Source organism: Podarcis tiliguerta (assembly GCF_965153285.1).
Source record: "Podarcis tiliguerta genome assembly, chromosome: 6".
Lineage (NCBI taxonomy): Eukaryota > Metazoa > Chordata > Lepidosauria > Squamata > Lacertidae > Podarcis > Podarcis tiliguerta.
The window spans coordinates 74,282,306-74,309,644 of NC_139539.1; the positions used below are offsets into that span (position 1 = coordinate 74,282,306).

At 42.8% G+C, this 27,339-nt stretch overlaps 1 protein-coding gene across 5 annotated transcripts in view; it reads right to left on the reverse strand.

The window, feature by feature from the left end:
• The window catches only part of FNBP1L (formin binding protein 1 like), a 75,267-nt gene that overhangs the window by 33,095 nt on the left and 14,833 nt on the right, over nt 1-27,339 (reverse strand). For 3 of the 5 annotated variants that reach the window (XM_083444943.1, XM_083444942.1, XM_083444946.1), the window contains exons 2-3: nt 12,391-12,506; nt 1,123-1,176 (exon numbers count right to left, since the gene is read on the reverse strand). In XM_083444943.1, coding sequence (XP_083301069.1) covers nt 1,123-1,176; nt 12,391-12,506 — 170 coding nt within the window. Of the gene's footprint in view, nt 1-1,122; nt 1,177-12,390; nt 12,507-27,339 lie in introns of those variants that run through there. The other 2 variants (XM_083444945.1, XM_083444944.1) reach the window with 1 other exon arrangement.

The following is a 27,339-nucleotide window of genomic DNA, read 5'->3' on the forward strand; positions in this document are numbered from 1 at the left end:
CAAGCCAAGACTGACAAGGACATACAGCTTTGCAGCGTTCCTCTATAGAAGTTTTCAATGTACAGCTTCACAAAGGAACCTTTTCCAAAAATAAAACAACACTTTGTAGCACTCAACTCACCGCCTTTTAATCAGGGAGCGCTGACACTGCAAAGTGTCACCATACTTAAGTTTGGCTTTGAGCTAAAGAAAATTAATGTGCCATGGCTGGTGTCTAGAAATGCAACAAAAAGAACATTGCTAAAATAATGAATTCAGGTCTAGTTGGCAAAACAGCAAAAATGAGGAGATAAAACGACTTCTGGGCTTTACCTATTTCAGATACCGGATGGGAGATTGTGTGGTGTGGCGATTCTCCCTATGAAACACTTGGTGATATTGAACTAAGTCCTACTTAGACCAGATCCGCTGAAATTTCTCAACCTAAGTTAGCCATGTCCATTAACTTCAATGGGGCTACTCATGAAGAATAGTAATGCGGAATACTACTGATTAACTCCATAAAGAAAACTAGATGCCAAGGGAGAAGAATTCTAGCATTCTTCCCAATATGCCAGTTTTCTGCACATGTAATTTCTTTTGTATGGTAGAGCATTCAACCATTACTTCCTACCTAAAATATGTGGTACAGCCCAGAGTCTAATTTACTTCCTCATCTGCTGGTGTGTGAGAACCAAGTCTTAGAATTCACAGCAAAGCTACATGGGTATAATGTTAGGGATTCTCAGAAGAGTTAAACACAATCTCAAAACTTAAATATTCAACATCCTTTGGAAAGCAGTGCAGAAAGTATTAATAATGCCTTCGCTTTCTGATTTCTGAATACAGAGACAACCCTTATATTTGGTCATTAAAAACCAAACTCTAATGTAAGCTGGTATGAAATTAATGGAACAATCCTAACTAGGTCTACTTCCAAGCAAGTCCTATTGAATTAAATTGAGCTTACTACCACACAAGTGGAGGTAAAAAAAACACACCAGCCTATCACAAAGGTACACAGATGTGTAAAAATATTTAGGGCGGAGGCCCTCGTTCAAAGTATTTCCAGAGAATAAGAGTCATTGAACACTGTGATATTTCTTTTCCTGACAGATAATAGAAAACTAATGTTCATTTTACCTGGGTTCTTCATCTTTGGATGAACGTTTAGGACAGTACTTCTTCACCAGATTTCTGTTAAGGGAAGAAAACATAGTGTTCTACTAAATAAGGACATTAATAAATTTCTGTTAGTATTTGTCTAAGGATCAGTCTCAAACTAGGTGAATAAGAAAACAGCCCTTTGTCCTCAGTTTACAGTTCACATATCTCCTGTGAAGAGGATCTACTTCAATAAACACCTTGTGATGTAATCATTTCTGAATGCCAGCACCTCCGTCAGAATATACCTCGATTCCTCACAACATTAAGATGTTTTTCTTGACAATAAATAATTTATCAGAAACAAGGATCCAGGAGCACACGCTAAAGATGTAGTTTATGATAATGAAACAGTCACAATTTGTTCTTCTCAGAAACCAAAACAGAAAAGAAGCTTATTTTCCTGCTTACAATATTATAAGTTGAGGAGCTGTCGTACAAGAGAATGAAGTGACTGACGAAAAGCATCAAAGTGAGGTGCATGTTTTAATATCTATCTGTTTCTGGACAAAATAAATGTACAATGCCCTTGGTACTAATAAACATGGGTGCCTGAATTCTCGCAAATGTTGCAAGCAGGAAGGAGTGAAAATTGTTCCACCGCTGAACAACTAGGAACAAAGCCAACCTATTGTTTTTATCTTATGCTTATCCAGAGTAGAACGACTAAAACAAAGACGGGGGGCCAAAAACTGGGGGGGGGGGGGAGAGAGGAGAGAGAGAGAGAGAGAAAGAGAATGAGAATTGTCCTATAGACACTGCAAATTAATTTCTAATGAATAATTATAATATACTTCTTAGCAGCCTCTTTCCAGTATGGTAAAAAGATGCCTTGTTTCAGCCAGACAGAATAGGCTATTCTCCAGATGATGTTAAAGAGCAGCAGCAGTAACAGAATGCCTAGTTTAATACATTTTAAAGAGTTCAGCAGGAATTCCAAGGATTCCAGAGGCCTCAAGTTACTTCACTGCCCACAAATATTCCCACAAAGGAATAATGTATATATTTCATGTTCTTCAGCAGGAAATCTATTTTCTTTCCCCAAGCGATGCATTAAAGAAATGGAACTAAACTTCTGTACAACTTTCCCCTTGGGCTATTAGTCCCACTACGGATCCTGGTTTTATTATCAAACCTTAAAGTCAAACTCTCTTGCTATACTCATTGGGTATATAAAAGTTATATTGCGTCTAAACACTACAACATTCACATAATCCCAGGGAAAGAAAAGTCACAGAAGTTAGCAATGAAGAAATAAAGAGGTTTTTGAGTTATTTAAAAATAGAAAGAGCTGATGACAATAGGAAACTTTCCCCACAAAGGGAAACTATGGAAGATGGTTTGATTTAAACGTTAACATATGGTTAACACATTCAGTTTAAGAGGCCATGATAGAATGTTGATGAACATGTATTCTGTTATGTCAGAGATCTGGGTTCTCAACCCATCTCTTCAAAAAGCACTTGGGTCTACTAGTAATAATAGTACAGTTGGAAGTTGAACAGAATCCGTTCCGGAAGTCCGTTCAACTTCCAATACTTTCACAAACCAATGCATGGCTTCTGCAGCCAATTGGAAGCTCCTGCAGCCAATTGGAAGCCGCGGAAGCCCTGCTGGATGTTCAGCTTCCAAAAGAACGTTTGAAAACTGGAACACTCACTTCCGGGTTTGTAGGGTTCAGGAGCCAAAATGTTCGAGAACTAAGCTGTTTGAAAACCAAGGTATGACTGTATATGAAATGTAAAGCTCACAGCTTTGTTTAGGTTATACTAAAGAAAGAACTGTATACATCACAGCAAACAGTAATGTTTAGTTCCCCTTTTCCTTATGGGAGTAAATTAGTTTTCTTTCCAAAGGGGAAGTCAGTTGGCTATGACAAATTTAGGAAACCCTACTATTGCAGTATGGAAGGCCCACTCCAAAGCTAAGACTCCCACAAATCACACTTTTGTTTAGTGGCATTACGTAAGTGCCAAATAGTTTCTAGGGCAATATAGATCATGGAAACACAACCACGTAATGCAAAGAAGGTGCAGCTACACAAGCAAGACTTTCTGGAATTTATCAGAATGGAATGGATGTCAAGAACGGATGCAAGCAGAATTATAAGATCCGGAAACACAACAACACACACAAACATGCCAAAGTAAATTTCATCCTCGGGGAAAATAGCTGCAAACTTGACAGTACTTTCCCAGGAAAATTCTGAATTTCTGACAAATCGCTTTGTTTGTGCAGCTGCTTTTTTCCCGTGACCAAGAAGTAGCACAGCCAAGCCAGAAGCATGAGAACCTAGTTGGTCCACAGTCAATGTAAGGTGCCACAAACCCAATCCTACTGGGCTCAGGAGGAATGTCAAATATAAGATAAGGGCAGGGGTTCCAAATATATTACACAAGGAACAGACAATAAGGTTATCTGGATGCTCACACTTACATACTAAGGGGAAGGTAGGGCAATGCTCCAATTTAATGCTATTTGGGGGGAAACAGGCACCAACCCTGCTGTAACAACAACAATAATGGCTTGGAAATAATAGGCTAGTTTTAACGTTCAACAAACCAAGTACGTGCTTGCCAGGGATAGAAGGTAAACTATATTGTTTTGTTCACTTGAAGAAAGAACTGAGTGAATGAAACACTCCATCTTCCACATGTGTGGAAGAAAACCATGCACTTGTAACATATCAAATTAAACGTCTTATGCATAAGCGCTAGGGATGCAGGACACCCGGGCCCCAGGCTCTCAGGGGCGCCAGGCCAAGAGTCCGGGGCCGGAGAGCTGAGTCTGGAGAAGGGCCCACCCGTTGGTCGGAGCGCCGCTTTGCACCGGGAGTTCAGGGGCGACCGAGCCAGTGAGATGCTGAGGCGGACGGGCGGCTCCGCCCTCCTGCGCGCCTAGGACTGGGCAACCTGGGGGGGGCGACGGCGCTGTGCCGCATATGTGTAAGACAGCCCTGTTAAACAGGACCAATGTAACCTAACAACACTGAATGTGCACCACTGAATAAAATGTAAACGATTCTCAGCTGGTATTCCAAATTCTCAGCTGGTATTCCAGCATCCCAAAGGTTTGAGTCATCGCTGAATGCACATAGTAGAGTTCACTATTATGCAGCAATTTGAGTGGGCTATAGTTTTGTGCATTTAAAAATTCAGATTATACTCTCATGCTTCAGTAATATACAACAGGGAAGTTACCTTACACAAATAATGCACTGAGCCGTAACAGCCTGTGCATTTTGCAGCCGTGATTTTACTTGCAAAAACAAGTTATTTTTAGAAGGAGCTTGTTAGGTTTTTTCACCTTCCTTAATGGTGTAACTCGGAATGCAAGTTTTAATCAGCTTAGTCTGTTGATAAATCAAGGTTGGAGGGGGTGAGACAATTTTAATCAGCAAGTCTGAATGCTAAGGACACTTATGTTATTCTTCAAGGCTCCTTGGGTTCTGATATGTTACTGTAAGGGGAACAATTTTTCAGCTATTAAAAGACCTTTCTTAAGTAGTATCTCTTGTTCATTAGGTCATACATTATATTAACACGTCCTTTAGTATCTCAAAAGGCACCTTTGTGGAGGCTTTGTTGATAGAAAGCAACCGGCAACAAAATGTTGCAGTGTAGCCTTATCTCTGAACAGGAGTGCTCCTGTTCAGCTAGGCAGCCACCCTCCTTTGGGATACTCTATTCCATTTCCCCACCCCATGCCACCTTCCCATCCCACCTGCCAAATTTCTAGGTACCATATTTTTCGCCCTATAGGACGCACTTTTTCCCCTCCAAAAATGAAGGGGAAATGTGTGTGCGTCCTATGGGGCGAATGCAGGCTTTCGCGGAAGCCTGGAGAGCGAGAGGCGTCGGTGTGCACCGACACCTCTTGCTCTCCAGGCTCCAGGAAGCTATCCGCAAGCCTTGAGCACCCGGGGGGAGTTCCCCTGGGCGCGCAAGGCTTGTGGGCGGCAGCCTGCAGCGCGGAACACGGGGCGCCCTTCGGAGGATGCCCTGTGCTTTGCGCAAGTGTTGGCAAGCCTTGCGCACCGGGGGAGAACTCCCCCCCGGCGCGCAAGGCTTGCGGGCGGCAGCCTGCAGCGCGGAACACGGGGCGCCCTTCGGAGGACGCCCCGTGCTTCACGCAAGTGTTGGCAAGCCTTGCGCACCGGGGGGGAACTCCCCCCGGCGTGCAAGGCTTGCGGGCAGCAGCCTGCAGCGCGGAACACAGGGCGCCCTTCGGAGGACGCCCTGTGCTTCACGCAAGTGTCGGCAAGCCTTGCGCACCGGGGGATAACTCCCCCCGGCGCGCAAGGCTTGCGGGCAGCAGCCTGCAGCGCGGAACACGGGGCGCCCTTCGGAGAACGCCCCGTGCTTTGCGCAGGTGTCCGCAGCCTGCCGCCCGGCGCATGTGGCGCCCTGAAGCAGAGCGCCCCTCGCGCCCGGCAGACATCGGCCAGCCCCACAAGCTCGGGGGACAGCGGGGAGGCGCAGCGCCGCCATCCCACTGTTCCCTGACCTGGTTTTGGGGGGGAAATAAAGGAAAAATTTTTTTCCCTTTATTTCCCCCCCAAAAAAGTAGGTGCGTCCTATGGGGCGGAGCGTCCTATGGGACGAAAAATACGGTAATTGACAAACTGGCAAAGATGAAAATGATAAATCAGTTTTAACAAACCTTCAGGTGGCTGACAACCCCAGCTGAAAGCATTCCCATGGTGAAAAAGGTTTTGGGGAGGTAGGCACAACCCTTTACAGCAGAGTTTGGTGACCTTATCCGAGGATGGGTGGGTAGACACTCTGGCCGTTGGAGGATGGGCCGGAGCGTGTGTGCATGCGCACTCTTCCGGGTCAGAGGAGCGCCTGTGCACATAAGCTATTTCTGGCACTCCTCCAATCCGGAAATTCACTGGGAAATAGTGTGTGCACATGCGCACGGGCGCTTCTCCGTCCCGCAAATGTGCGCACGCTATTTCTGGTGTACATCCGGGTCGGAGGAGCACCCGTGCGCATGCGCACAGGAGCCATCAACCCAGAAGACTGTTGCCACGCTGCGCCAGTAAAAGCAGGCAACGAAGGTCGCCATGGGCTGGTTAGACAAGCCTCGTGGGCTGCTACCGGCCCATGGGCCTTAGGTTGCCAACCCCTGCTTTACAGCCTGCTATGAAATGTGTCCCTGTAGAATTTGTTGGGTATTTATTATCTCACCAGTTTCCCCACCTACTAGATACACTGTTATGACAAAGCACATGATTCTGATGCTTCCCTCCATATTTCAGGAAGCCTCAGTATTGAGATTTTGATAATAAAAATCATATTGCCAAATATAAATATTAGATTTATTATGACATGGTGCAGCACTCTGAATATATTAATAATAATAATAATAATAATAATAATAATAATAATAATAATAATAATAAATTTTATTTATATCCCGCCCTCCCCAGCCGAAGCCGGGCTCAGGGCGGCTAACAACAATTAAATAATCAAACAATCAAATAATCAAACATTCTAAAACATTCCATTATAAAAATTAATTAAAATCAAATTAATGGCAACCGTTAAGCAAAATTCTGTGCAGGTTGCCAGAGGAGGGAGTCAGGCTGGGCCCTGACCAAAGGCCTGGTGGAACAACTCTGTCTTGCGGGCCCTGAGGAAAGATGTCAAGTCCTGCAGGGCCCTAGTCTCTTGTGACAGAGAGTTCCACCAGATTGGAGCCGCAGCCGAGAAAGCCCTGGCTCTAGTTGAGGCCAGCCTAACCTCTCTGAGGCCTGGGACCTTCAGGATGTTTTTATTTGCAGACCGTAGGTTTCTCTGTGCAGCATACCAGGAGAGGCAGTCCCGTAGGTACGAGGGTCCTAAAAATTAAAGAATTTTTAGATACTGGACTACATTGCTTGTTTTGGGAAAACATACTAAAGGTAGACAATGATAGATCTGGCCAAAAAGAGGAAAATGTCATTCTTAAGCTACCTAAAGCCATACCTTTCTACGTTACGTTATCCATCTTTAATCTCTATGTCTGCTGCACAGAGCTGAGCAAAGTGGGAAGGCTTAAAATCTAACTCATTATTATTCAGGAGACGAAACAATAATGCTGTAACCAGGCAACTGCACAAGAGAGCCTTTTGAAGAGATTTTCTGGTGTGTTGCAGATAAGAATGGAAAATACTTACCAGGAAAGCACACGCATGCATACTCCCTGACAGACTGGACTGACAGTGGGGGAGGGTCACAACTGCAGATTACTAATTGCCATGCAGACAGCTAATCCAGGTTCTGCCATTTGCAATACGGTAGTATTGGCACTAAATCCCTAAAAAGGCTGCAATGCATAAAAATGCACCAGGGCAACTAGCAATCCAGGCCCGGCTGCACTGGCCGCCAATTAGTTTCAATGTGCTGGTGTTGACCTATAAAGGTAAAGGGGGCAAAGGCGAAAAGGACCCCTGGATGGTTAAGTCCAGTCAACTATGGGGTGTGGCGCTCATCTCACTTCAGGCCGAGGGAGCTGGCGTTTGTCCACAGACAGCTTTCTGGGTCATGTAACCAGTAGGACTAAACCACTTCTGGTGCAATGGGGCACCGTGAGGAGTGCCACAGCGCACAGAAACACTGTTTACCTTCCCGCCACAACGGTACCTATTTATCTACTTGCACTGGTGTGCTTTTGAGTTGCTAGGTTGGCAGGAGCTGGGACAGAGCAACAGGAACTCACCTCGCCACGTGGATTTGAACCGCCAACCTTCCGGTCGGCAAGCCCAAGAGGCTCAGTAGTTTAGACCACAATGCCACCCACTCCCCTATAAAGCCTTACACAGCTCAGGACCTCAGTACTTTATAAAGACTGCCTCTCCCCATATGAGCCGACCTGGACCCTGGGTTTGTCACCCAAGGCCCTTCTCTAAGTCCTCAGGAGATTCAGAGGGTGGCAGCATTATAATGGGCCTTTTCTGTGGTGGCTCCCTGTCTGCGGAATGCTTTCCCTAGAGAGGCTCACCTGACACCATCATTACATATCTTTAAGTGCCAGGCAAAACATTCCTCTTTACCCAGGATGTTGGCCATTAAATAATCTATGGCCTGTTAAAGCTGGGGGGGCGGGGGCAGGGGGCAGAGACTGTTATGGTTATTTTATTATTATTGTTGTATTATGCTTTAGTATTATGCTCTGTAAAACGTCTTCTTAATGTTGTACATTGCCCTGGAATCTTTGGATTTAAACACTTAAAACAAAAAAATTCGGATAGAAGCTGTACTATTTTTGCTTGTTCAGATTCAACTTCATATGGAACTCTCACCCGAGATTTCTAGTTTGTGATGGTCACAAATCTAATTTAAATGGTTATGGTCAGAGTTCTAGTACTATTGTTATCTACTGCATTCACGAAAGAAAAGGAACGCTAACTAGTGGGTTTCACTTTGTACTGTTACATAGTAATGAATCAGACGCACCATTTCATAGCTGAATGGTGACTAAAAATAGGGCCTTTTTCACAGTGGTGTCCTGCCTTATCTCCAGAATCCTCCATGGAAAAAAGAATTTGCCACCGCCACTGTATTTAATTAGGTTTCACTGGAAGAAATTTAAACACTTGCTTAACTTTCTCAGTGAAATCAATAGGTCTTCAGAACCAGCTTTGGCTGGATTGCGCACTGCATGTAATAATGATGATAATAATAGTAATAATTTTATTATTTATACCCGGCCCATTTCTGAAGGAAATCAGCCCTGAGTGCTCACTGGATCCTGAACCTGAGGCTCCAATACTTTGGCCACCTCATGAGAAGAGAAGACTCCCTGGAAAAGACCCTGATGTTGGGAAAGATGGAGGGCACAAGGAGAAGGGGACGACAGAGGACGAGATGGTTGGAGAATGTTCTCGAAGCCACCAGCATGAGTTTGACCAAACTGCGGGAGGCAGTGGGAGACAGGAGTGCCTGGCGTGCTCTGGTCCATGGGGTCACGAAGAGTCAATCACGACTAAACAACAACACCCGGCCCATCTGGCTGGGTTTCCCCAGCCCTCTGGGTGACTTACAGAACATATAAAAGCATAGTAAAACGTCAAACATTAAGAACTTCCTGATACAGGGCTGCCTTCAGACGTCTTCTAAGAGTTGTGTAGTTCTTTATCTCCTTGACACCTGAAAGGAGGGTGTTCTGCAGGGAGGGCGCCACTTGCCGAGAAGGCCCTCTGCCTGGTTCCCTGTAACTTCACCTCTTGCAGTGAGGAAACCACCAGAAGACCCTTGGAAGAGGACTTCACCTCAGTGAACGATGAGGATGGAGACACTCCTTCAGGTACACTTGGCCAAGGCCCTTTGGGCTTTAAAGGTCAGCACCAGCAGTTTGAATTGTGCTTGGAAATGTACTGGGAGCCAGTGAAGAGCCTTTAGGACCAGTTATATGGTCCTGGGAGCTGCTTCCAGTCACCAGGCTAGCTGCAGCATTCTGTTCATGAAACAAAGGCATTCTACCTCCGATAAAAACTTTTGTAAATAATAATGGGGAGGAATAACTTTCAGCACAGAAACTCCTTTGAATAAGAGTCCATTTGCACAGTTGTTCAAGGAAAGTCTGCCACATCTACATTTGGATAATAATCAACATCTTATGTTTTCAATTTCAATTAAAGAAGAACAGCCTTCAGAAACAAGGGCCCACATCGTGACCATTTGTTTCCAATTTAGAATTCAAACTAGTAGAGCATCCAGACAGCTTGCCAAGTTTCTAAATATAGTCATTTAGGTAACTAAATCTTCATTTGGCTGTGCACAATTACATAGTTTCCCACTGCAGAAGATAATCAAGCCATTTAAGCAACTTTTTTCAGCTTCCAAATCAAGGAATTCCCTCTAGATACCTTGCTGTATCGTGTTACAACGGAATTGCCCTTGACTGGAAATCTAGAATATGGAATACACATTACTCATTTCTTCAGAGAAAAGAAGTCAGGCAAATTCGCAAAACTTTTGTCTTCTAGCCACTCGGTTATTATGAAGATGAGCATTTATATATACAGCTCAACGAAGCTGCACTCAGGACATGAGTATTAATGTGAAAAGAACAACAACAGTTGCTTATAAGAAGAAAGTAAGTTAGCCTTTAGAACACTTAGCTGTAGTCAAGAGAGGAAGTAAACAGAACAAACTGTTTCCCCTTTTAAATCAACATTGGCTACTTTAATCATAAACAACAGCTGATAACTTGATGCATCCTTATGTATCTAGGATTAGAATGGATAATTGCAAAACAAAAACAAAACCCCCACGATGGAGTCAGGTCCTGATTGCAGACAGAGAAGGTAAGAGCAACTGAGGCTCAGATCCAGAACTTTCTGAGATTCAAGACTGTTCCCCATTATTTATCTTGGAATTCCCGATTTTTCTTTACAGTACTAGCTTCTCAGACAAGATTGAAGTAAAAATAGAGCACATCGGCCTACATCCCAAATTACTACCATTTCAGAAGAAACTACAAGCCCAGGTTACTTGAAAGCTGACAGGTGAAGTCTTTTAAAAAATGCATATATTGTAGACCAGTTAACACTGAAGATTAAGATACGCATGCACTTAAAACAGTTGTCGCTTTTTACCTATGGACCCCAGCACAGAAAATAATACATGTAAGCGGATTACTTGTTTACACTGTTCATGGAAAAGAGGCTTAAAATATATTGGTTAAGTTCCATGTGGAAAAGTTCACAGCCAAAAGGCTGCTCAATAAACTGGTAGAGAAAAGCAGTTTGTGCAGCCCTACATTTATTTTTCCTGCAATTCTGATAATACAGAGATACAGACTCTGCGTGTGTCAAAACAAGAAAAAAATATTGAAGCTTTGCTTAGAGATGATAGGTGGTAGTCAGCTCATTCTTTTCCGTGGAGACCAGCTGAAATTAATCAATATTACTATGTTGTTCATTCATTTCAATGGGTCAAATAATTCGATTCTATGCCAGGGGTCGGCAACCTAAGGCCCATGGGCCACAAGCAGCCCACAGGGGTCGTTTAACCAGCCCACGAGCCACCCCTGAACCGAGCCATCCGCTTGGCGAGTCCCTGCACACTGCGCTAAACTGGAGCAGCGCATTGCAGGGACTCGCTTTCGCGGTGCAGGAAATCACAGCTGCGCAGACGCCGGAAATCACGTCTACGCAGACAATCGCAGGCGCACGCACAGAGGGATCTCCGCTGGAGTGAACCGGCCCAGGCAAGGTAAACCCTGCCGAACCCTGTTCTATGCTTTGCTGTGCATATTAAAGGACTGGGTCTCCAGAATCTATCACAAGATTCCCTGCCGATCTTCTATGCTTCTACATAAAACTAACAGAAGTCTTCAGCACTACTGTTTTGACTCAGGGGGAGGCTGTCTCCATGCAGTACTGGAGAAGGGTTTCTTCCAGGGTAGGGTCGCTGCTCAGTGCCTCTTACAACTCACCCAAAACCCCCAGGAGAAACATGTCTACAGTTCCCAGTACATGCAAGGGGAACTGGCTAGAAAAACTACAGCAACAGGATTTCCCCTTGCTTTCCAAAGGTGGCCAGTGGTGCCTACCCACAAATGAAAATGAAGATAGTAGAGGAAAATGCTGAGGTTTCTTTGATGTTTGCACCACATGCTGACGGAAGGACAAAAGACAACACAGCTTGCCTCTTCAGCAATACAAAGCAGCTGCAGTGGATGCAGCAAAGCAATTCTGGATGCGAGTATATTTACGCCTTTACACACAGATAAGCTTTACAGCCTTAAAAGAAAATAAGGGAGCACTCGAATTTTAATTCAGAGGTTTTTCGAGCACCCTTCCCCATAGCAACCATAATGGAAGAAACGTGAGCCACAGCACCAGTCCTCAGTGTAACACAGTTAAGGGGCTCCTCCATTCAATGCATATTGATCAAGACAGTCCATCTCTGCCTTGCTTGCTTTGCAAAGCATGCTATGCTACTTGCAAGCTTGTGCTGAATGACAAACATGTCTCTACTTTTGTCGCAACAGGGGGATAAAAAATCATGTTGCCCGTGAATCTGTAGTAAGGAGTAACCAATTCAGATGGAAAAGAAAAAGTGATTTTAGCTACATGGAACAAGTATGGCTATTCTTCCAGGACAACAATATTTGCATATTCGATTTCTCCTACAGTACGGGAACTACTTTTAACTAAAAATATAATTAGGAAATGAAAAACAAAAAACACCAAAACAGCTTAAAAGGTAATAGAAGTTTGAAGGGTAATGGAACTTGTAAAATAAAGCTTACCTCAATTGCTTTGCATAATTCTGTTCAATCTCTATCCTTTCTTTAACGAATTTTGCATATTTTTCCAGGAAGTCAATGCCCCACTGTGTGTGCTTGTCTAAATTGTCGAACTGATCCTGTAAAACACAAGCCAGGGAAAAAATCAAAACTGAACAAGATGACACCCACCCACATTGTTTTCAGATGCTACGTTCTGTCTTCTACACATTTAGTGAATTGAAAATATAAACATAATCACACAAAGAAAACAGATACTAGGATACGGTACTTCAATACAGAAGGTGCTTTTTTGTTTTTAGAAAGACACAATCATAAGAGCAGTCCTGCTGAATGAAATTGACAGTCTATCTAGATCAGCATCTTTTGAAAACGAGGTCCAGCTGGGGGTCAGGGGTCAAGATTGAAGGAGCTGAACTGTGGAGCTTGCAGTATATATTTTAATACCAGGCTCTGTTACTCTTTTGCTGCTGACTTAGCTCCCCTGTTCCCTGGAAGAGCCATATTCTTCCCACCCCCTTGCTAGGGACCAAATTCTCATCTCTAGTTCAGCAACCCAATGTCCATCCTACATAGTGAATCACTGGAGGTTTCTGTACCAAGTGTATCTATTTATTTTATTCTATTTATTGATCAATTTTCTATACTGCCCTTCATCCAAGGATCATAGGGCAGTTTACAAAATAAAAGCACAAAAATATGTAACATACTTAGAAACAAAAACATGCCCCCCAACACAGTTTGAAAGGCCATAGATTGTTTAATTAGCCAAAGGGCTGGGAGAAGAGGAGTGTTTTTGCCTAGCACCTAAAGATACATAACAAAGGCACCAGGCGGGCCTCTCTGGGGTGAGCATTCCACAGGTGAGGAGCCACCACAGAAAAGGCCTCTTCTCATGTTGCTACCCTCTGGGCCTCTCATGAAGGAGGCACATGAAGAAGGGCCTCAGATGATGATTGCAGGGTCCAGCTCTGTTTATATGGGGAGAGGTGGTTCTTGAGGTATTGTGGTCCCGAGCCGTTGTGGCTTTATAGGGGAGCAGGTGGCATTTTAACCAGGCCTGGAAACTAATTGGCAGCCAGGCCAGGATGGGCATTATATGCTCAAACCTTCTCACCCAAGTGAGCAACCTGGTTGCTGGATTCTCTCACACAGCACTTACATATACAGTGTAATATACAGTGGTACCTCAGGTTACATACGCTTCAGGTTACATACGCTTCAGGTTACAGACTCCGCTAACCCAGAAATATTACCTCAGGTTAAGTACTTTGCTTCAGGATGAGAACAGAAATCGTGCTCCAGTGGCGCAGCAACAGCAGGAGGCCCCATTAGCTAAAGTGGTGCTTCAGGTTAAGAACAGTTTCAGGTTAAGTAAGGACCTCCGGAACGAATTAAGTACTTAACCTGAGGTACCACTGTATATTACATAGAATTACTACAGATTATAGTACATATTTGAAATATGCTCTAGGATTCAGATAGCTGAGCATGAAGGAACCTTCTACTGTGGTGTTCCCCAAACCTGGGTTTCCAGCTGTTTTTGGACTACAATTCCCATCACCCCTAACCACTGGTCTTGCTAGCTAGGGATGATGGGAGTTGTAGTCCAAAAAACAGCTGGAGACCCAAGTTTGGGAAACACCGTTGTAGTGCTTTCTGAGCTCAGACGAAGTCCCTACTGGATTCTCTCCTTAGTAATGGTGGTGGAGTTCACTTTGGCAGATAGCTCCTTCTTACCCATGTCCCCCCACTTTAGAAAAAACACCCAGGCCCTACAGTTGTGGCAGAGTTGTGGCTGTCGCCTCCCTCAAACTCTACTTATCCTTATCTCCTGGCTTCAACGTGCCCCAATATATACGCCACAGTGTGGTGAAGCTGAGTGGGCTCAACAGAGAGGAGCAAACGTTACACATGAAGTAAATAAACCAAAGCTCTGCAGCTACTGTTTAGGCCACAGAGAAGAGGAAGATGAGACAAAGGGAAACCTCAACGCTTCAGTGCACAAAGACTACACTTGAACTGTTCATGATCGCCAAGAGGATTAGTTCTAAAAGCATGCCCATAATTGAAACTTGCGCTTCAGGCTGATTTCATTTTTATTAGTTTGCCTTGTTTAAGACGATTGCTTCAACTGCAACTTTAGCTTTAATGTTCAGCAAACCTAGTAATTAACTGTTTGATATTCAAAACATGTGCATGGTCTCAGACTGCCATTAAAGCCATTTTACATTACATGCAATATATATAACACCTGAAGATTAGACGATACATAAAAATTAATGGCAATGGTAGATGGTAAAGCGATATGAGGCAGCAAATGGAAGCCAAAACTCAGCCTTAAAAAGAATGAAGGCTATCAGGTTTCTATTATTATCCTCTCAGTCATATCCAGCATACTGGGTAAATATGGCCATATATTGCATCCCAACCACATTATAATTCATCTACTTCTTCATTGCAACCCAATTATGTAGACAGACACTGCATCAATGAGAAGGAATGTGAAGATGTGCTGCTGACAAACTCAAAACACTGGATCCTTAAAGACCAGCTTGGCCACTGGAGTGCTCTACTCTTCATTAATATTAAGCATTTCTAGTTTGAAGAGGTTAATAATCCAGGAACCTTGTTCTTTGCAAACGATTAAGCATTTGGGGGGGGGGGGGGGAGAAGAAGAACAGAGCATCTCCGTAAATCCATGGCCTCAACCACACAGAGATGTGATACATCTGCATCACACAATGTAAGTGAAAACCTAGCTTGAAATATGGCCATATTTTTGCTAGAGCACCATCCATTCTTGGACAACAGCCTTGTCTGTGCTGTGTGATACGGTACTAGCACATCACTCTGGATCTTAAATAATGAGTCCAAGTATGCGCAGGGAAGTAGGCAAGGCAACGTTTGGGTGGGGGAAGGTGTAACGTCGCATGTACAGCTTTGAAATAACTATCTCATCCATTCATTATAATGCATTTCATTAAGTGAATAATTAATAGAATCTGGCTATTCTGCATTTTGCTCTGCTTTATCCATTTGCTTTGACTATTTCACCCTTGCACTGAAACTCCAATAAGGTGCTCTGGAACTGAACCAACAGTCAGAGACAGTAGAACAAGCTTCCTGCCGTGAACACAAGAACAATGCTTTTGCTGTCCTAGTTTGGACTTCTTAGTTCACTGTTCTGAAAAGCTGCCAGGTCTGTGGAAAACTAGTCAAGTGCCATTTTTAAAAACATTGCTAGATCTCCTCACAAACAGAACTCAAGCAAATTGGGGGAAGGCAATGTAAGCAATTACCGTATTTTTCGCTCTATAAGACGCACCAGATCACAAGACGCACCTAGTTTTTGGAGGAGGAAAACAAGAAAAAAAAAATTCTGAATCTCAGAAGCCAGAACAGCAAGAGGGATCGCTGCGCAGTGAAAGCAGCAATCCCTCTTGCTGTTCTGGCTTCTGGGATAGCTGCGCAGCCTGCATTCACTCCATAAGACACACACACGTTTCCCCATACTTTTTAGGAGGGAAAAGGTGAGTCTTATAGAGCAAAAAATACGGTAATTTCCTGCCACTGGATCCCAAAGCACAACTTGATGAAGACAAATTTGATTAACGGAGTAAAATCTCATATCTTGTCACTCTCAGAATCCAGGAGAATTCTCAACTCATGACTTTGCCTCTGAATACCAGTTGTTGGGGGACAACAGGAGAGGGCTATTGCCCTCAAGTCCTGTTTTGGGGGTCTCCAGAGGCAACTTGTTAGCCACTGTGAGAAAGAGGATGCTGGCCCAGATAGCTGTTTGGTCTGATCCAGCACTGCTCCTCTTACATTCTTTTTGTTAGAAGCTGAAGTCACCAGGCTCACATGGCAGCAAAAGCAAAGATCAATCTACACCGCACCATGCCCAAGGTAACTATTGAGATAATATCACAAGATGAAATATGTGTACAGTAGTGGCTTTGTCATTTGTTAGGGTTCACTTCCTACTCTCTGAACTGGTGTTCAGTTTTATCCTCAAACAGATTCCATGTTCCCCTGTGATTAGAAATATTAGACCAGGAGCATCTCACCTGTGGTCTTCTAGATGCTGCCTCACTACAGCTCCCATTAACCTTGACCGTTGGCCATGCAGCTGGGGCTGATGGGAGTTGAAGTCCAGCAGCAGCTTGAGGACCACAGGTTGGCCACCCCCAGATTAGATTGAAGGAGGACTGGGTATACACATGTTAGAGTTGAGACACTGGCAATAGAAAACATGTCTCAGAATTCCTACAGCTAAACACGGCATTCATTACCATTGAGCAGAAGAAGGTGGTATCTTATCACACAAGTTTTCTACTGTGTAGGAAATAAGCATGGCAAAGTAGAAGTAGAATATACCCATTATCAATATTACAACCACAAACTGAAATAGAATATAAAAGCAAAGTCAACAGGGATTGGCATATTTTGCAACTGCAAGTGCAGAGTATTGCTTTAATGCATGTAGGAAGACTAGAGGTTCTCAAACTATCAGAAGGAACCACAGGGCCATCCTATATGAAAATTGAATATTAAGAGCTTCCCTGTAGGTTTCAAAAGGAAGTACTATAAGTGCAAGGCTTTTTGTTTTTGTTTTTCTTAACCAGGACGTAGGAGTTCAGCCTGTGCTGAACAATGCTGCATTTTCCCTTTATGGTGGGTGGTGATCAATCTTTGTCTGTAGCTACGCAAGTGGTATCTGCGGTACAAAGCAGCTTCCACCAACATCATCTGGTGCACCAACTGCACCCTATTATGGATAAGGATGATCTTGCTGCAACGATTCATGTTCTTGTCAATGTAAGGTTGCTATGATGTATAATATGTAGTGCTGCCTTCAAAAAGGATCTCAACCTTCACTTGATACCAAAAAAATAATAATGCAGCAAGGTAATGAACAGGGACCAAGTATAACCATCGAATAATAATAATAATAATAATAATAATAATAATAATAATAATTTATTATTTATACCCCACCCATCTGGCTGGGTTTCCCCAGCCACTCTGGGCGGCTTCCAACAAAACGCTAAAATACAATAACCCATTAAACATTAAAAGCTTCCCTGTTATTACAATAATATAAAAATATAAGCAGTGGTAACCTGTTTGTACACATCCCTAAGATGGCAGTTAGGCCAAAGTGCACACAATATATGTATTTACCACTCTCCATAGAACCTAATAATGAAGCTGAACCCAAGACAGTTAGGAACTCAAGCTTGGATATTTTATTTCTGGAAGAATTTCTCACTGGGTTTATCTAACTCTAACTCTTATCCAGCTAGGTTTATCTAACCCACTAGGCCTGATCCTTTTAATCTTTTCCATTATGTACCTCAGTTGTCACAGGTAAAAGAAAGGACTTCTAAAGAATGACAGGGATATGTACACCTGCAGAGTATTTATGATCCTGGATGGCTGATAACCTTTGCAGGTGTGGCTTTGGGCCCCCTTTTTTAGGTAGTCCCCAACATTAATCCTCAAGGAATTTAAGACTTAAAAGACAATCATGTTCCTTTGGGAACTAAGTTAAATAAGCACAGAAGAAGTGGTCTATTCACCTGCAATACATTCTGAGTGCTGGAGCAAACAGCAATGGGCAATTCACTAACTGATAACACATAGTGACTGAAGTATCTGTTTTCCAAGAATCTTAAATCAGCATGAGGCATGTGAAGGGTGCCTTCGATGAGCACCAAAGACAGGATTTGCGGGGGGGAGGGGGGAATTGTGGAAAATATTGCTATGGTTAATTATTATTGTCTGCTATTGTCAGAGTTAGAGCATAGCACCTCCCCAGCTAATACAACACTTATTCTTAACAATAAAACTATAAATTGTATGACTTGTTAATTAATGTTGCATTTGTTATTATTAAGTCTCTTGGGCTATGATGATGAGCCCTAGCAGATATTTAACTTCAGCTTTCAAGCAGAATGAAGCTCAACGCTTCCATACCAGAAGAGACAGTCATAGTCTACTAAGACCTATAATGAATCGCAGAGGAGAATTCAAAAGGAAGTACTTTAACTGAGAATTTACATTTCTGCAGCTGTTTAATGGTTTTTGGAAAGGACACGCTTAAGAGTCACTGTTCCACAATTTAGACTATTTGAAAATGTACACATGGAAATAATATGCACAGTCCCTTTATGGCTCACTTGTTGTCATAGGAAGTAACTATGTTGAAAGCGTTCCAAAATACCAACATCTGCCCATCCAAAAAGACTCTCCTTTCAGGAGAGACTAAGAACAGAATACAGTGTCACCACCAAAAATGGTATTCCTATTATCTTAAGTTAGTACACGTGGTTATGTGTCCCACTACATGTCATTGGCAGAAAGATGTCCACCTTAATGACACCAAATATAACCAGTAAGTTATATCAGCACTCCACACAGGGCTGCCACTCTTGCCTTATATAGCTCCATCTTCATTCAAAAACATCTATACGAAATACCCCATGCTTAAGTTTTCCAGAAAAGAAAAACATTTTAGTTTTGCAAATCACTTTTTGATAAATGTGTTTTTCTTGAAGCTTGGATCTGCGTAGGTCACATGGATACTTCAGAAAACGTTTTATGGGTGCTCCTGTTCAAGATGACCAATCCAGAAACAGTGTGCAGTAGCCCAAGTACTGACTTCTTAAATATCTAAGATAGGTTTCTAGATCTATCATGTTCCTTGACTTCAATAAAACATTCAAAGTGTGGCAATTAAAAGCCCTGGCACCTTCTTCCCTAGTGGCCTTTAAATTCGCATCTAACTAAATATAATGTATGTTGGGAAATGGTTTGTCTGTTTGTGCTCTATGTGTTTGGGTGACTGTCAGGTTATCATAACCAAACTCAGCATAGGGATTTCCGAGGCATGGGTGGTGGACTTCAATGTCATATGGACGCCAGGCACCATGCTGAATCAATATTTTGGAGTGAAATGTCACTTTGGCGTGACTTCACCTGTTTTCTGGCATAGGTTCAGCTGCCGAATTTGGCATGAACTGATATGGGGAGTGCCAGGTGCCATTCTGAATCAAGATGGTAGACCAAACATTACCTGTGTGTAACTTGACCTGATTTTTGACATTATCGCTACTATTATTATTTATTGAATTTATACTCTGCCCTTCATCACGAAATCTCAGGGTGGTTCACAGAATAAAATACAAGATAATAACACATTACCTGACAGGTCAAAATCCACAAATTATATTATCCCTTTAAAAATCACAACTCTGAGGCTTCTAAGAATACCCTGGCAGCACTGGGCACTAAGTCCCTGCTAGCATTCAATACAGTGGTACCTCGGGTTACATACGCTTCAGGTTACAGACTCCGCTAACCCAGAAATAGTGCTTCAGATTAAGAACTTTGCTTCAGGATGAGAACAGAAATTGTGCTCTGGCGGTGCGGCGGCAGCAGGAGGCCCCATTGGCTAAAGTGGTGCTTCAGGTTAAGAACAGTTTCAGGTTAAGAACGGACCTCCGGAATGAATTAAGTACTTAACCCAAGGTACCACTGTATTTGTCAAAACTTTTCTAATTGTACAATCGTTCTGTACCGTACCAGCTCTCATGAGTCAAATCCTACTTTTCTAGATCTAAGACACAACAAATGAAACCTCGCTGCCAGATTCTCTCTCTTTCCTTGTACACTAAGTGCTTGAAATATCCAGAAGTCACTAGTGTAAACAACTGTATTATGTAGGCTTCTCAAAGGTCAGATAGTTATATGTTTAAGAGGACTCCCTCCAGGTCTGCCTGTTTAAACTTGCACTCTCTAAAAAGCCCAATGGTAAGTCATTGTCAAGCACTTATGTAAAACCTTCTATTATGGAAAGCCAGCTGAATTCACATTTTGTTTTCTTCTGAAATCTGCTGACTGACCCCCAATGACACCACCTCTGTTACAGAATATCTGAACCACACCCTTGCCAGCTGAAAACCAGGTCAGCTACACAGAGTTCTGGTCCTAAAGTTGTCTGGTAGGAAAAAAATATTTTTTCTGAGAGACTGTGATGATCATTGTGTTGTAATTTTACACATTACGTTGAAGTGAGTAAGATCTGTAAACTCCTTCCAAAATGTCATCTTTGGAAAGAAGTCCTAAACCAGGAATGGCTTCTTATGCTGTTTGCTCATAGTTTCTCAGTTCATTATTCACAATTTTCCTTCACGTTGTTCAGAGGATAGCTATCGCTACGGAAAATTACGCAAGTTATATTGTTTAGTGGTAAAACTCCTGGAGTCAGCTTTCCCCCCCTGCCACGCTGAACAATATAACTTACTCTGAGAAATCATATCTCAATAAAAAAGGTGCCACAATACAACAATTACTCGGTCAGAAACTTGTTAAATGATCCATATCAGCGCTGCAACTGCTGACAACTGAGGTCTACATCTCGCATAACAGAGTTTGTTTTGAGACAAAGTTAATGCTGGCTTGGATTTATTCTCAAAAGTGATTAGTTCTTAGCGCTTGTTCAGATATTACCTGGCTCTCCAAGATGAGAAGTGTGCAATCTTGTTTTATGCTTCCTCCATGGGGGTGGGTGAGAAGAAAGTAACACATTCAAACAAACACAGGATGCCTGTATTTAAACAAAACACAGAACCTTCCAGCTGACCTGTAACTTTCTTTCCAGAATGAGTCAGAGAAGGGATTATAAAGGACCACTGAACTCCACTCTCAATTTTACCTCCAGGCAGAATATTGGGGGTCGGTATTTTGAACATGCCTTTAACATCTTAGCCACAATATGGTGAAAACTGAAAATCATCATTGCCCTTAATGCTGACTGAGAAATTCATAACCTATTTACACATGCTAATCTTCTTAATACCAATGTCAAGAGTGAAGAGAAAACACCCTTTGAATCACCTGTGGGAATTACAGCGCTTACAATAGAGTTTAAGAATCTGTTATGTCAATTTTAATGTTGTTTTTCCTCCCTAAGCGGCAAAGAAGCTTTACTAGCTGGGAATAAGAGCAAATGCACCAATTCCTGAGCGGTCTGAAAGTTAAAATAAAAAGTGAGCAACAAAATCATTTTTAAAAAATAAACTGCAAAAATGTTGATGTAAACTCTGCTAAAAGGGGCTGCAAATGGTCAAAATATCACATTCATCAACCCATTGTACTAATAAAAGCTGGTATGTTTGTAAATCCCAGTCAAGCATTTAATACAATCTTTGGTTCAAGGAATTAGAAGTGCCGCTTTCACACTTGCAGAGCTCCACTTCTTCTCTTTCCTCCAGCAAAAAATAAAAATAAAAAATTGGCAGAGTTATTTCAGTGTTTCTTTTCTCCTCCCGAAGTAGCCTTGAGTTCTGCTTTACTGGGCTGAGGTGTTGTTCTCTGTGCCACAGTTAGCACTGCTGCACTTACAGCATATAAAAGAGAAAGAAGAAAATTGGCAGAGGCATATTGGATAATCTTTCGTAATATAGTGACCTATGCAAGGACAAAATTTGGCGCCCCCCAAATGCATCTTCTTAATTACAGTGGTACCTTGGGTTACATACGCTTCAGGTTACATACGCTTCAGGTTACAGACTCCGCTAACCCAGAAATAGTGCTTCAGGTTAAGAACTTTGCTTCAGGATGAGAACAGAAATCATGCTCCGGCGGCACGGCAGCAGCAGGAGGCCCCATTAGCTAAAGTGGTGCTTCAGGTTAAGAACAGTTTCAGGTTAAGAACGGATCTCCAGAACGAATTAAGTTCTTAACCTGAGGTACCACTGTATGGATCTTCTCAATTTTGCACCCCCCTCGGCTCAGCACCCTGAGTGGGAGAACTACTACCCTCCTGGCCCTAAATCAGCTGTTTCTGTACCAGCTGCTAAGCAGTTTGAGGTGGGGAGATTTAACCCCTGCAGCTCAGTTAGTTGGGAAGAAGCTGAGCAATGGCGAAGTGGGAATGCACACACACAGCCTGACCAAGGAGTGAGTTTCAGTGGGTGTGGAAGGCCTTTGCCAAGCTTGCATGCTTTTCTGTTCCTCCCTCTCTCTCACCCCACTGCTTGGTTGGGGAAGCTAGAAGAGATTCTGATTTGCATTTCCAGCAAGCTAAGGGGAATCTGTCAGAGCAGTTCTGGACATGTTAATTCTTCTGTCTGCACCACTAGCCCTAGTAATGCAAAGGTATTTCCCCAAGTATGACTCTGCTTATGCTGAGTCATTTGAAATGCTGCAGTCCTTCTCACCTCCCCTGCCCACACACCCCAACGACATCCCTCCATCTCACCCACAAAATTTTGCACAGCCCTAACCAGCATTCCTATGTTTAGCAGTTTCCTTTCCAACAGCTGGTGCCTTCCCTCGTTGCTCGGCTTTGCTTGCAAACTTACTAGGGATATTTCTGGCATTTCTACTTTTTGAACAATTACGTTTCCAAAATATCTTGCAGACTTCCTTGTCTGCAGCAACAGAAGTTGCAGGAAACTAGCAAGGAAAATAGAAGTTGAAGCACCCAAGTTTAGCAACAGGGGCAAGGAAGCCAGGGCAGTAATCGCACCACCTCTTACAAACCCCAGCTTTCCAACAGGAACAAGCTCAGCAACATACCGTACTTTTCGCTCTATAAGACGCACCAGACCACAAGACGCACCTAGTTTTCGGAGGAGGAAAACAAGAAAAAAAATATATTCTGAATCTCAGAAGCCAGAACAGCAAGAGGGATCGCTGCACAGTGAAAGCAGCAATCCCTCTTGCTGTTCTGGCTTCTGGGATAGCTGCGCAGCCTGCATTCGCTCCATAAGACGCACACACATTTTCCCTTACTTTTTAGGAGGGAAAAAGTGAGTCTTATAGAGCAAAAAATACGGTAAATTAAAACCAAAAGCAGAAAGCAAATTGTGACCAAAATGATTGGGGAAGTTGACGCAACCAAGGAAAATAAAAATGTTTGGGGGCTTTTTTGCCGAGAGAAAAAAAAGGATGAGTAAGGAAAGGCGTAACAGATTTATTTATAACATTATGCATGTTGTGAAGAAAGCTGATAAAAAATACCACTCATTGTAACTGAATGGTAGGATATTCAAGACAGATTAAAAAGAAGCGCTTTCTTTACACACAGCACGTAGTTAAAGTGTAGAATTTGTTTCCGATAAGATGAAGAGACGGCTGCAAGTTTAGATGGCTTTAAAAGGGAACCAATATAAATTCATGGAGAATAAGGCTATTGAAGTGCTACATTCAGGATCAGAGGTAATATTTCACTGAACACAAGTTGCTGGGAGACCACAAAGGGACAGGGCCATGGCTCTAATGTGCTGCTTGAGGTCTTCCCATAGCCAACTGATTGTGAGCTCTGAGAGCAGGATGAGGAACTACGGGAGTCCATGAGTAGGCAAACTAAGGCCCGGGGGCCGGGGCCGGCCCAATCGCCTTCTAAATCCAGCCTGCGGATGGTCTCGGAATCAGCGTGTTTTTACATGAGTAGAATGTGCCCTTTTATTTAAAATGCATCTCTGGGCTATTTGTGGAGCCTGCCTGGTGTTTTTACATAAGTAGAATGTGTGCTTTTATTTAAAATGCATCTCTGGGTTATTTGTGGGGCATAGGAATTTGTTCATTCCCCCCCCCCCATATAGTCCGGCCCCCCACAAGGTCTGAAGGACAGTGGACTGGCCCCCTGCTGAAAAAGTCTGCTGACCCCTGATAGTCCAATACAGCAGCTTTTCTTACATCCTCTTTTTTTTAAAAGAACCCTATCTGCACTTTTATTCCCAACATCAAAGTAGCTGACAGCAGCATTTCTTAATTAGAACTGCATCACTGAGGGTGAAGCCCCGTTAAGCAAAGAAAAGTAAATAACAACTGAAAGAAAAGTAAATGACAATCTATACTGTATGATGTAACATTCTCTTCAGCTACTGTCATACTACTCAGAAGCAAAGTTCTGTACTTTATACAGCCTTGTATGATCACCTTGTATTGTTTTCATAACACTAGTTGTTATGAAAAAGGCTTTATATGCTTTATATGCATCTAAAGACATGCCCAGATAGGGCAGTCAAGCAAGCGTACTGATTTACTAACTTTTTCACAGCAAGGACAGTCTGTTGTAGAAATCGGAACAATATGTTAAGCATATTTAGTAGACAATGAAAAGACTAACCCACGTTGGCAGCTGTCAAATTCTGAATTGTTTGTTGAACAAGATTTTCCAGGGTTTAGCTGAAACTGAAATAAATTACTAAAGCTAGTCATCTATTTGTCAGCTATATTTCATATAGCTTCCGTTCATGAAACTATCCATTAGTAGGTATCACGGAGCACAGAATTATATAAGACAGTCTGGAAGATGTGTCCAAAACTTTACCAGCCTACTGGTCTATTATATATCTGGACAGAAAAGGGATGTTTGAGGGGTGGATCTTAGCAAGTGGCTCACTTGAAGGAACTATTATTTGGTCCATCTGGGTTCCATTCAGATTACAGTGGTACCTCAGGTTAAGTAATTAATTCGTTCTGGAGGTCCGTTCTTAACCTGAAACTCTTCTTAACCTGAAGCACCACTTTAGCTAATGGGGCCTCCCGCTGCCGCCACACAATATCTGTCCTCATCCTTAGGCAAAGTTCTTAACCCGAGGTACTATTTCTGGGTTAGCAGAGTATGTAACCTGAAGCGTCTGTAACCTGAGGTACCACTGTATATACAATCCTACTTTGGAGCAAACATAACTGAAAAATTTAGCGTCACTCACTATTCCATGACACTTTCCAAGAGAGATAAACTCACAGCACCATCTTAGGTATGTCTACTCAGACGTCAGTTCCACTGAGTTAAGCAGGACTTACAGTGTAAGCCGAACCATGTCTACTCAGAAGTAAGACCTACAGAATTCAATGGGGCCTACTCATGAGTAAATGGATTAGTATTGCAGCCTTAAAAGTACCCCTGACCATTAGGTCTAGTCACGGACAACTCTGGCGTTGTGGCGCTCATCTCGCTCTATAGGCCAAGGGAGCCGGCGTTTGTCCACAGACAGCTTCTGGGTCATGTGACCAGCAAGACTAAGCCGCTTCTGGCGAACCAGAGCAGCGCACGGAAACACCGTTTACTTTCCCGCCAGAGCGGTACCTGTTTATCTACTTGCACTTTGACGTGCTTTCGAAATGCTAGGTGGGCAGGAGCAATGGGAGCTCACCCCGTCGTGGGGATTCGAACCGCCGACCTTCTGATCAATTTGACATCATGACTGCAAGTGCCTACATAAATATTAGAGGCGTCCCCACGTTATTGTAAATTAATGACCCCCCTCAAAAAAGAGACTTACAAAGCAATCCAGAAGTGTTAAACTCATTTTTATCCCAGTGGTTAGGGACAGGGTGGGTCACTTTAACAGCTGCAATGGTATTAGTCACGTTAATGGTGTTCTATCCTCCCTGGGCCACAAAGTTAAGTAAGTGCCTTGTATTTCTTTGTCTCTGGGACTAAATACAGCAATACATCTTCCACATTCCTTAGACTGCTGATTTTAAAGCATTTAGTAAGCCTTAAGAAAAGAAAAATTCAGTAAGTTTGCTCTCCCAACTCCACTTGAGCATGGTCTCTTAACTTGAAAAAATAAAACTCTTTAGAATGGATTTGGGTGGGAACCTCATTTTTCCATCCTAAAAAAGCAATGGCTTTATATGCAATGCATATAACAGTGTGGTGTGTTGTGAGTTGTGTGTGTGAGAGTTTGAATTCACTTAGTTTCACATCCCACTGGGTGGCCTTATCTGAGCCTTACCCAGATAGATGTTGCAAACCATTTCATGCCTGAAGTTCTAGGCACACAAGCAGAATATTACTACATTATACTGGCCTGCCTGGAGATACTCCCATCATAATCTATAGGTGGAGTGAGGAGTACAATAGGCAGGACGTGTGTGTGTGTGTGTGTGTGTGTGTGTGTGTACACACACTAACGAAGCTACCATGTGGTGCAACCAGGCAATACCATTTCTCCATATTGGCCTAAATGACTCCAGCTGCTGCTATTTTCACCCCAGAGCTGCAGTGCTGTTGAAGTTGCTTAATATATCAAGAGTAGAGCAGAGCAGACATGTAGCCCAACTCCTCCTGTGTCTTACATCAGGCTTTGAAACTTGTAACCCACCAAGCTAGTGAATCACTGCAGTCAATGTAAGCCAGCCTCCTAAGGTCACAAAAGCATTATTATTATTATTATGGCTGCTCATGTAATATTGCAAAAAGTTATACCAATCAAGCATGTATTTTATAGCCAGATGTCTTAGCTGGCTTCTTTAACTGTAGTCCTACCCATCTCTTTCCCAACCAGTCTCACCCACAAGCACATGGTAGGCTAGCAGGCTTCTGACCCACCGGGCCAAATGATTACCCATCTTAGATCCCCCACTCCACCCCAGTTTGGACATCAATAGCTATGTCTAACATGGGTGACATGTGGTTTCGTTAATAGTCCCAAGGATCTCTTTCTTTCTTCATTCTTCAAAAAAGCAAAGTGGGGAAATACTGTTACCAAAATCAACATCCACCCAGAGACTATAAACAGCTCCTTAAAATATAAGTTAAGATTATGCTTTGGACTAGAAACAGAAACATGACATTAACTTCCTTACCTGTCCCGTATCCAACTGGAGTGCTAAAGTGTAATCATTCACTCCTATCCATAATTTAAGGAGATTCAAGCACCTTTCCTTAAACTACAACAAATTAATAATAATCACATTAATATATAAAGTGATGTGATTAAAACGGATACCAGGTACAGAACTAAAAACTGGCCAACTGTTGAACAGGGTACCTGACCAGGAGTACGTGGAGACCAGGGCTATGCTTCCTCAAATTTAACTTGGTGCTATATCTTGAAACCTGGTGGACACAATTGATACAGGGTTAATTTCCCATCCAACAGATTTCAGTAATATGTGGGAGACTTCTAATGCTCA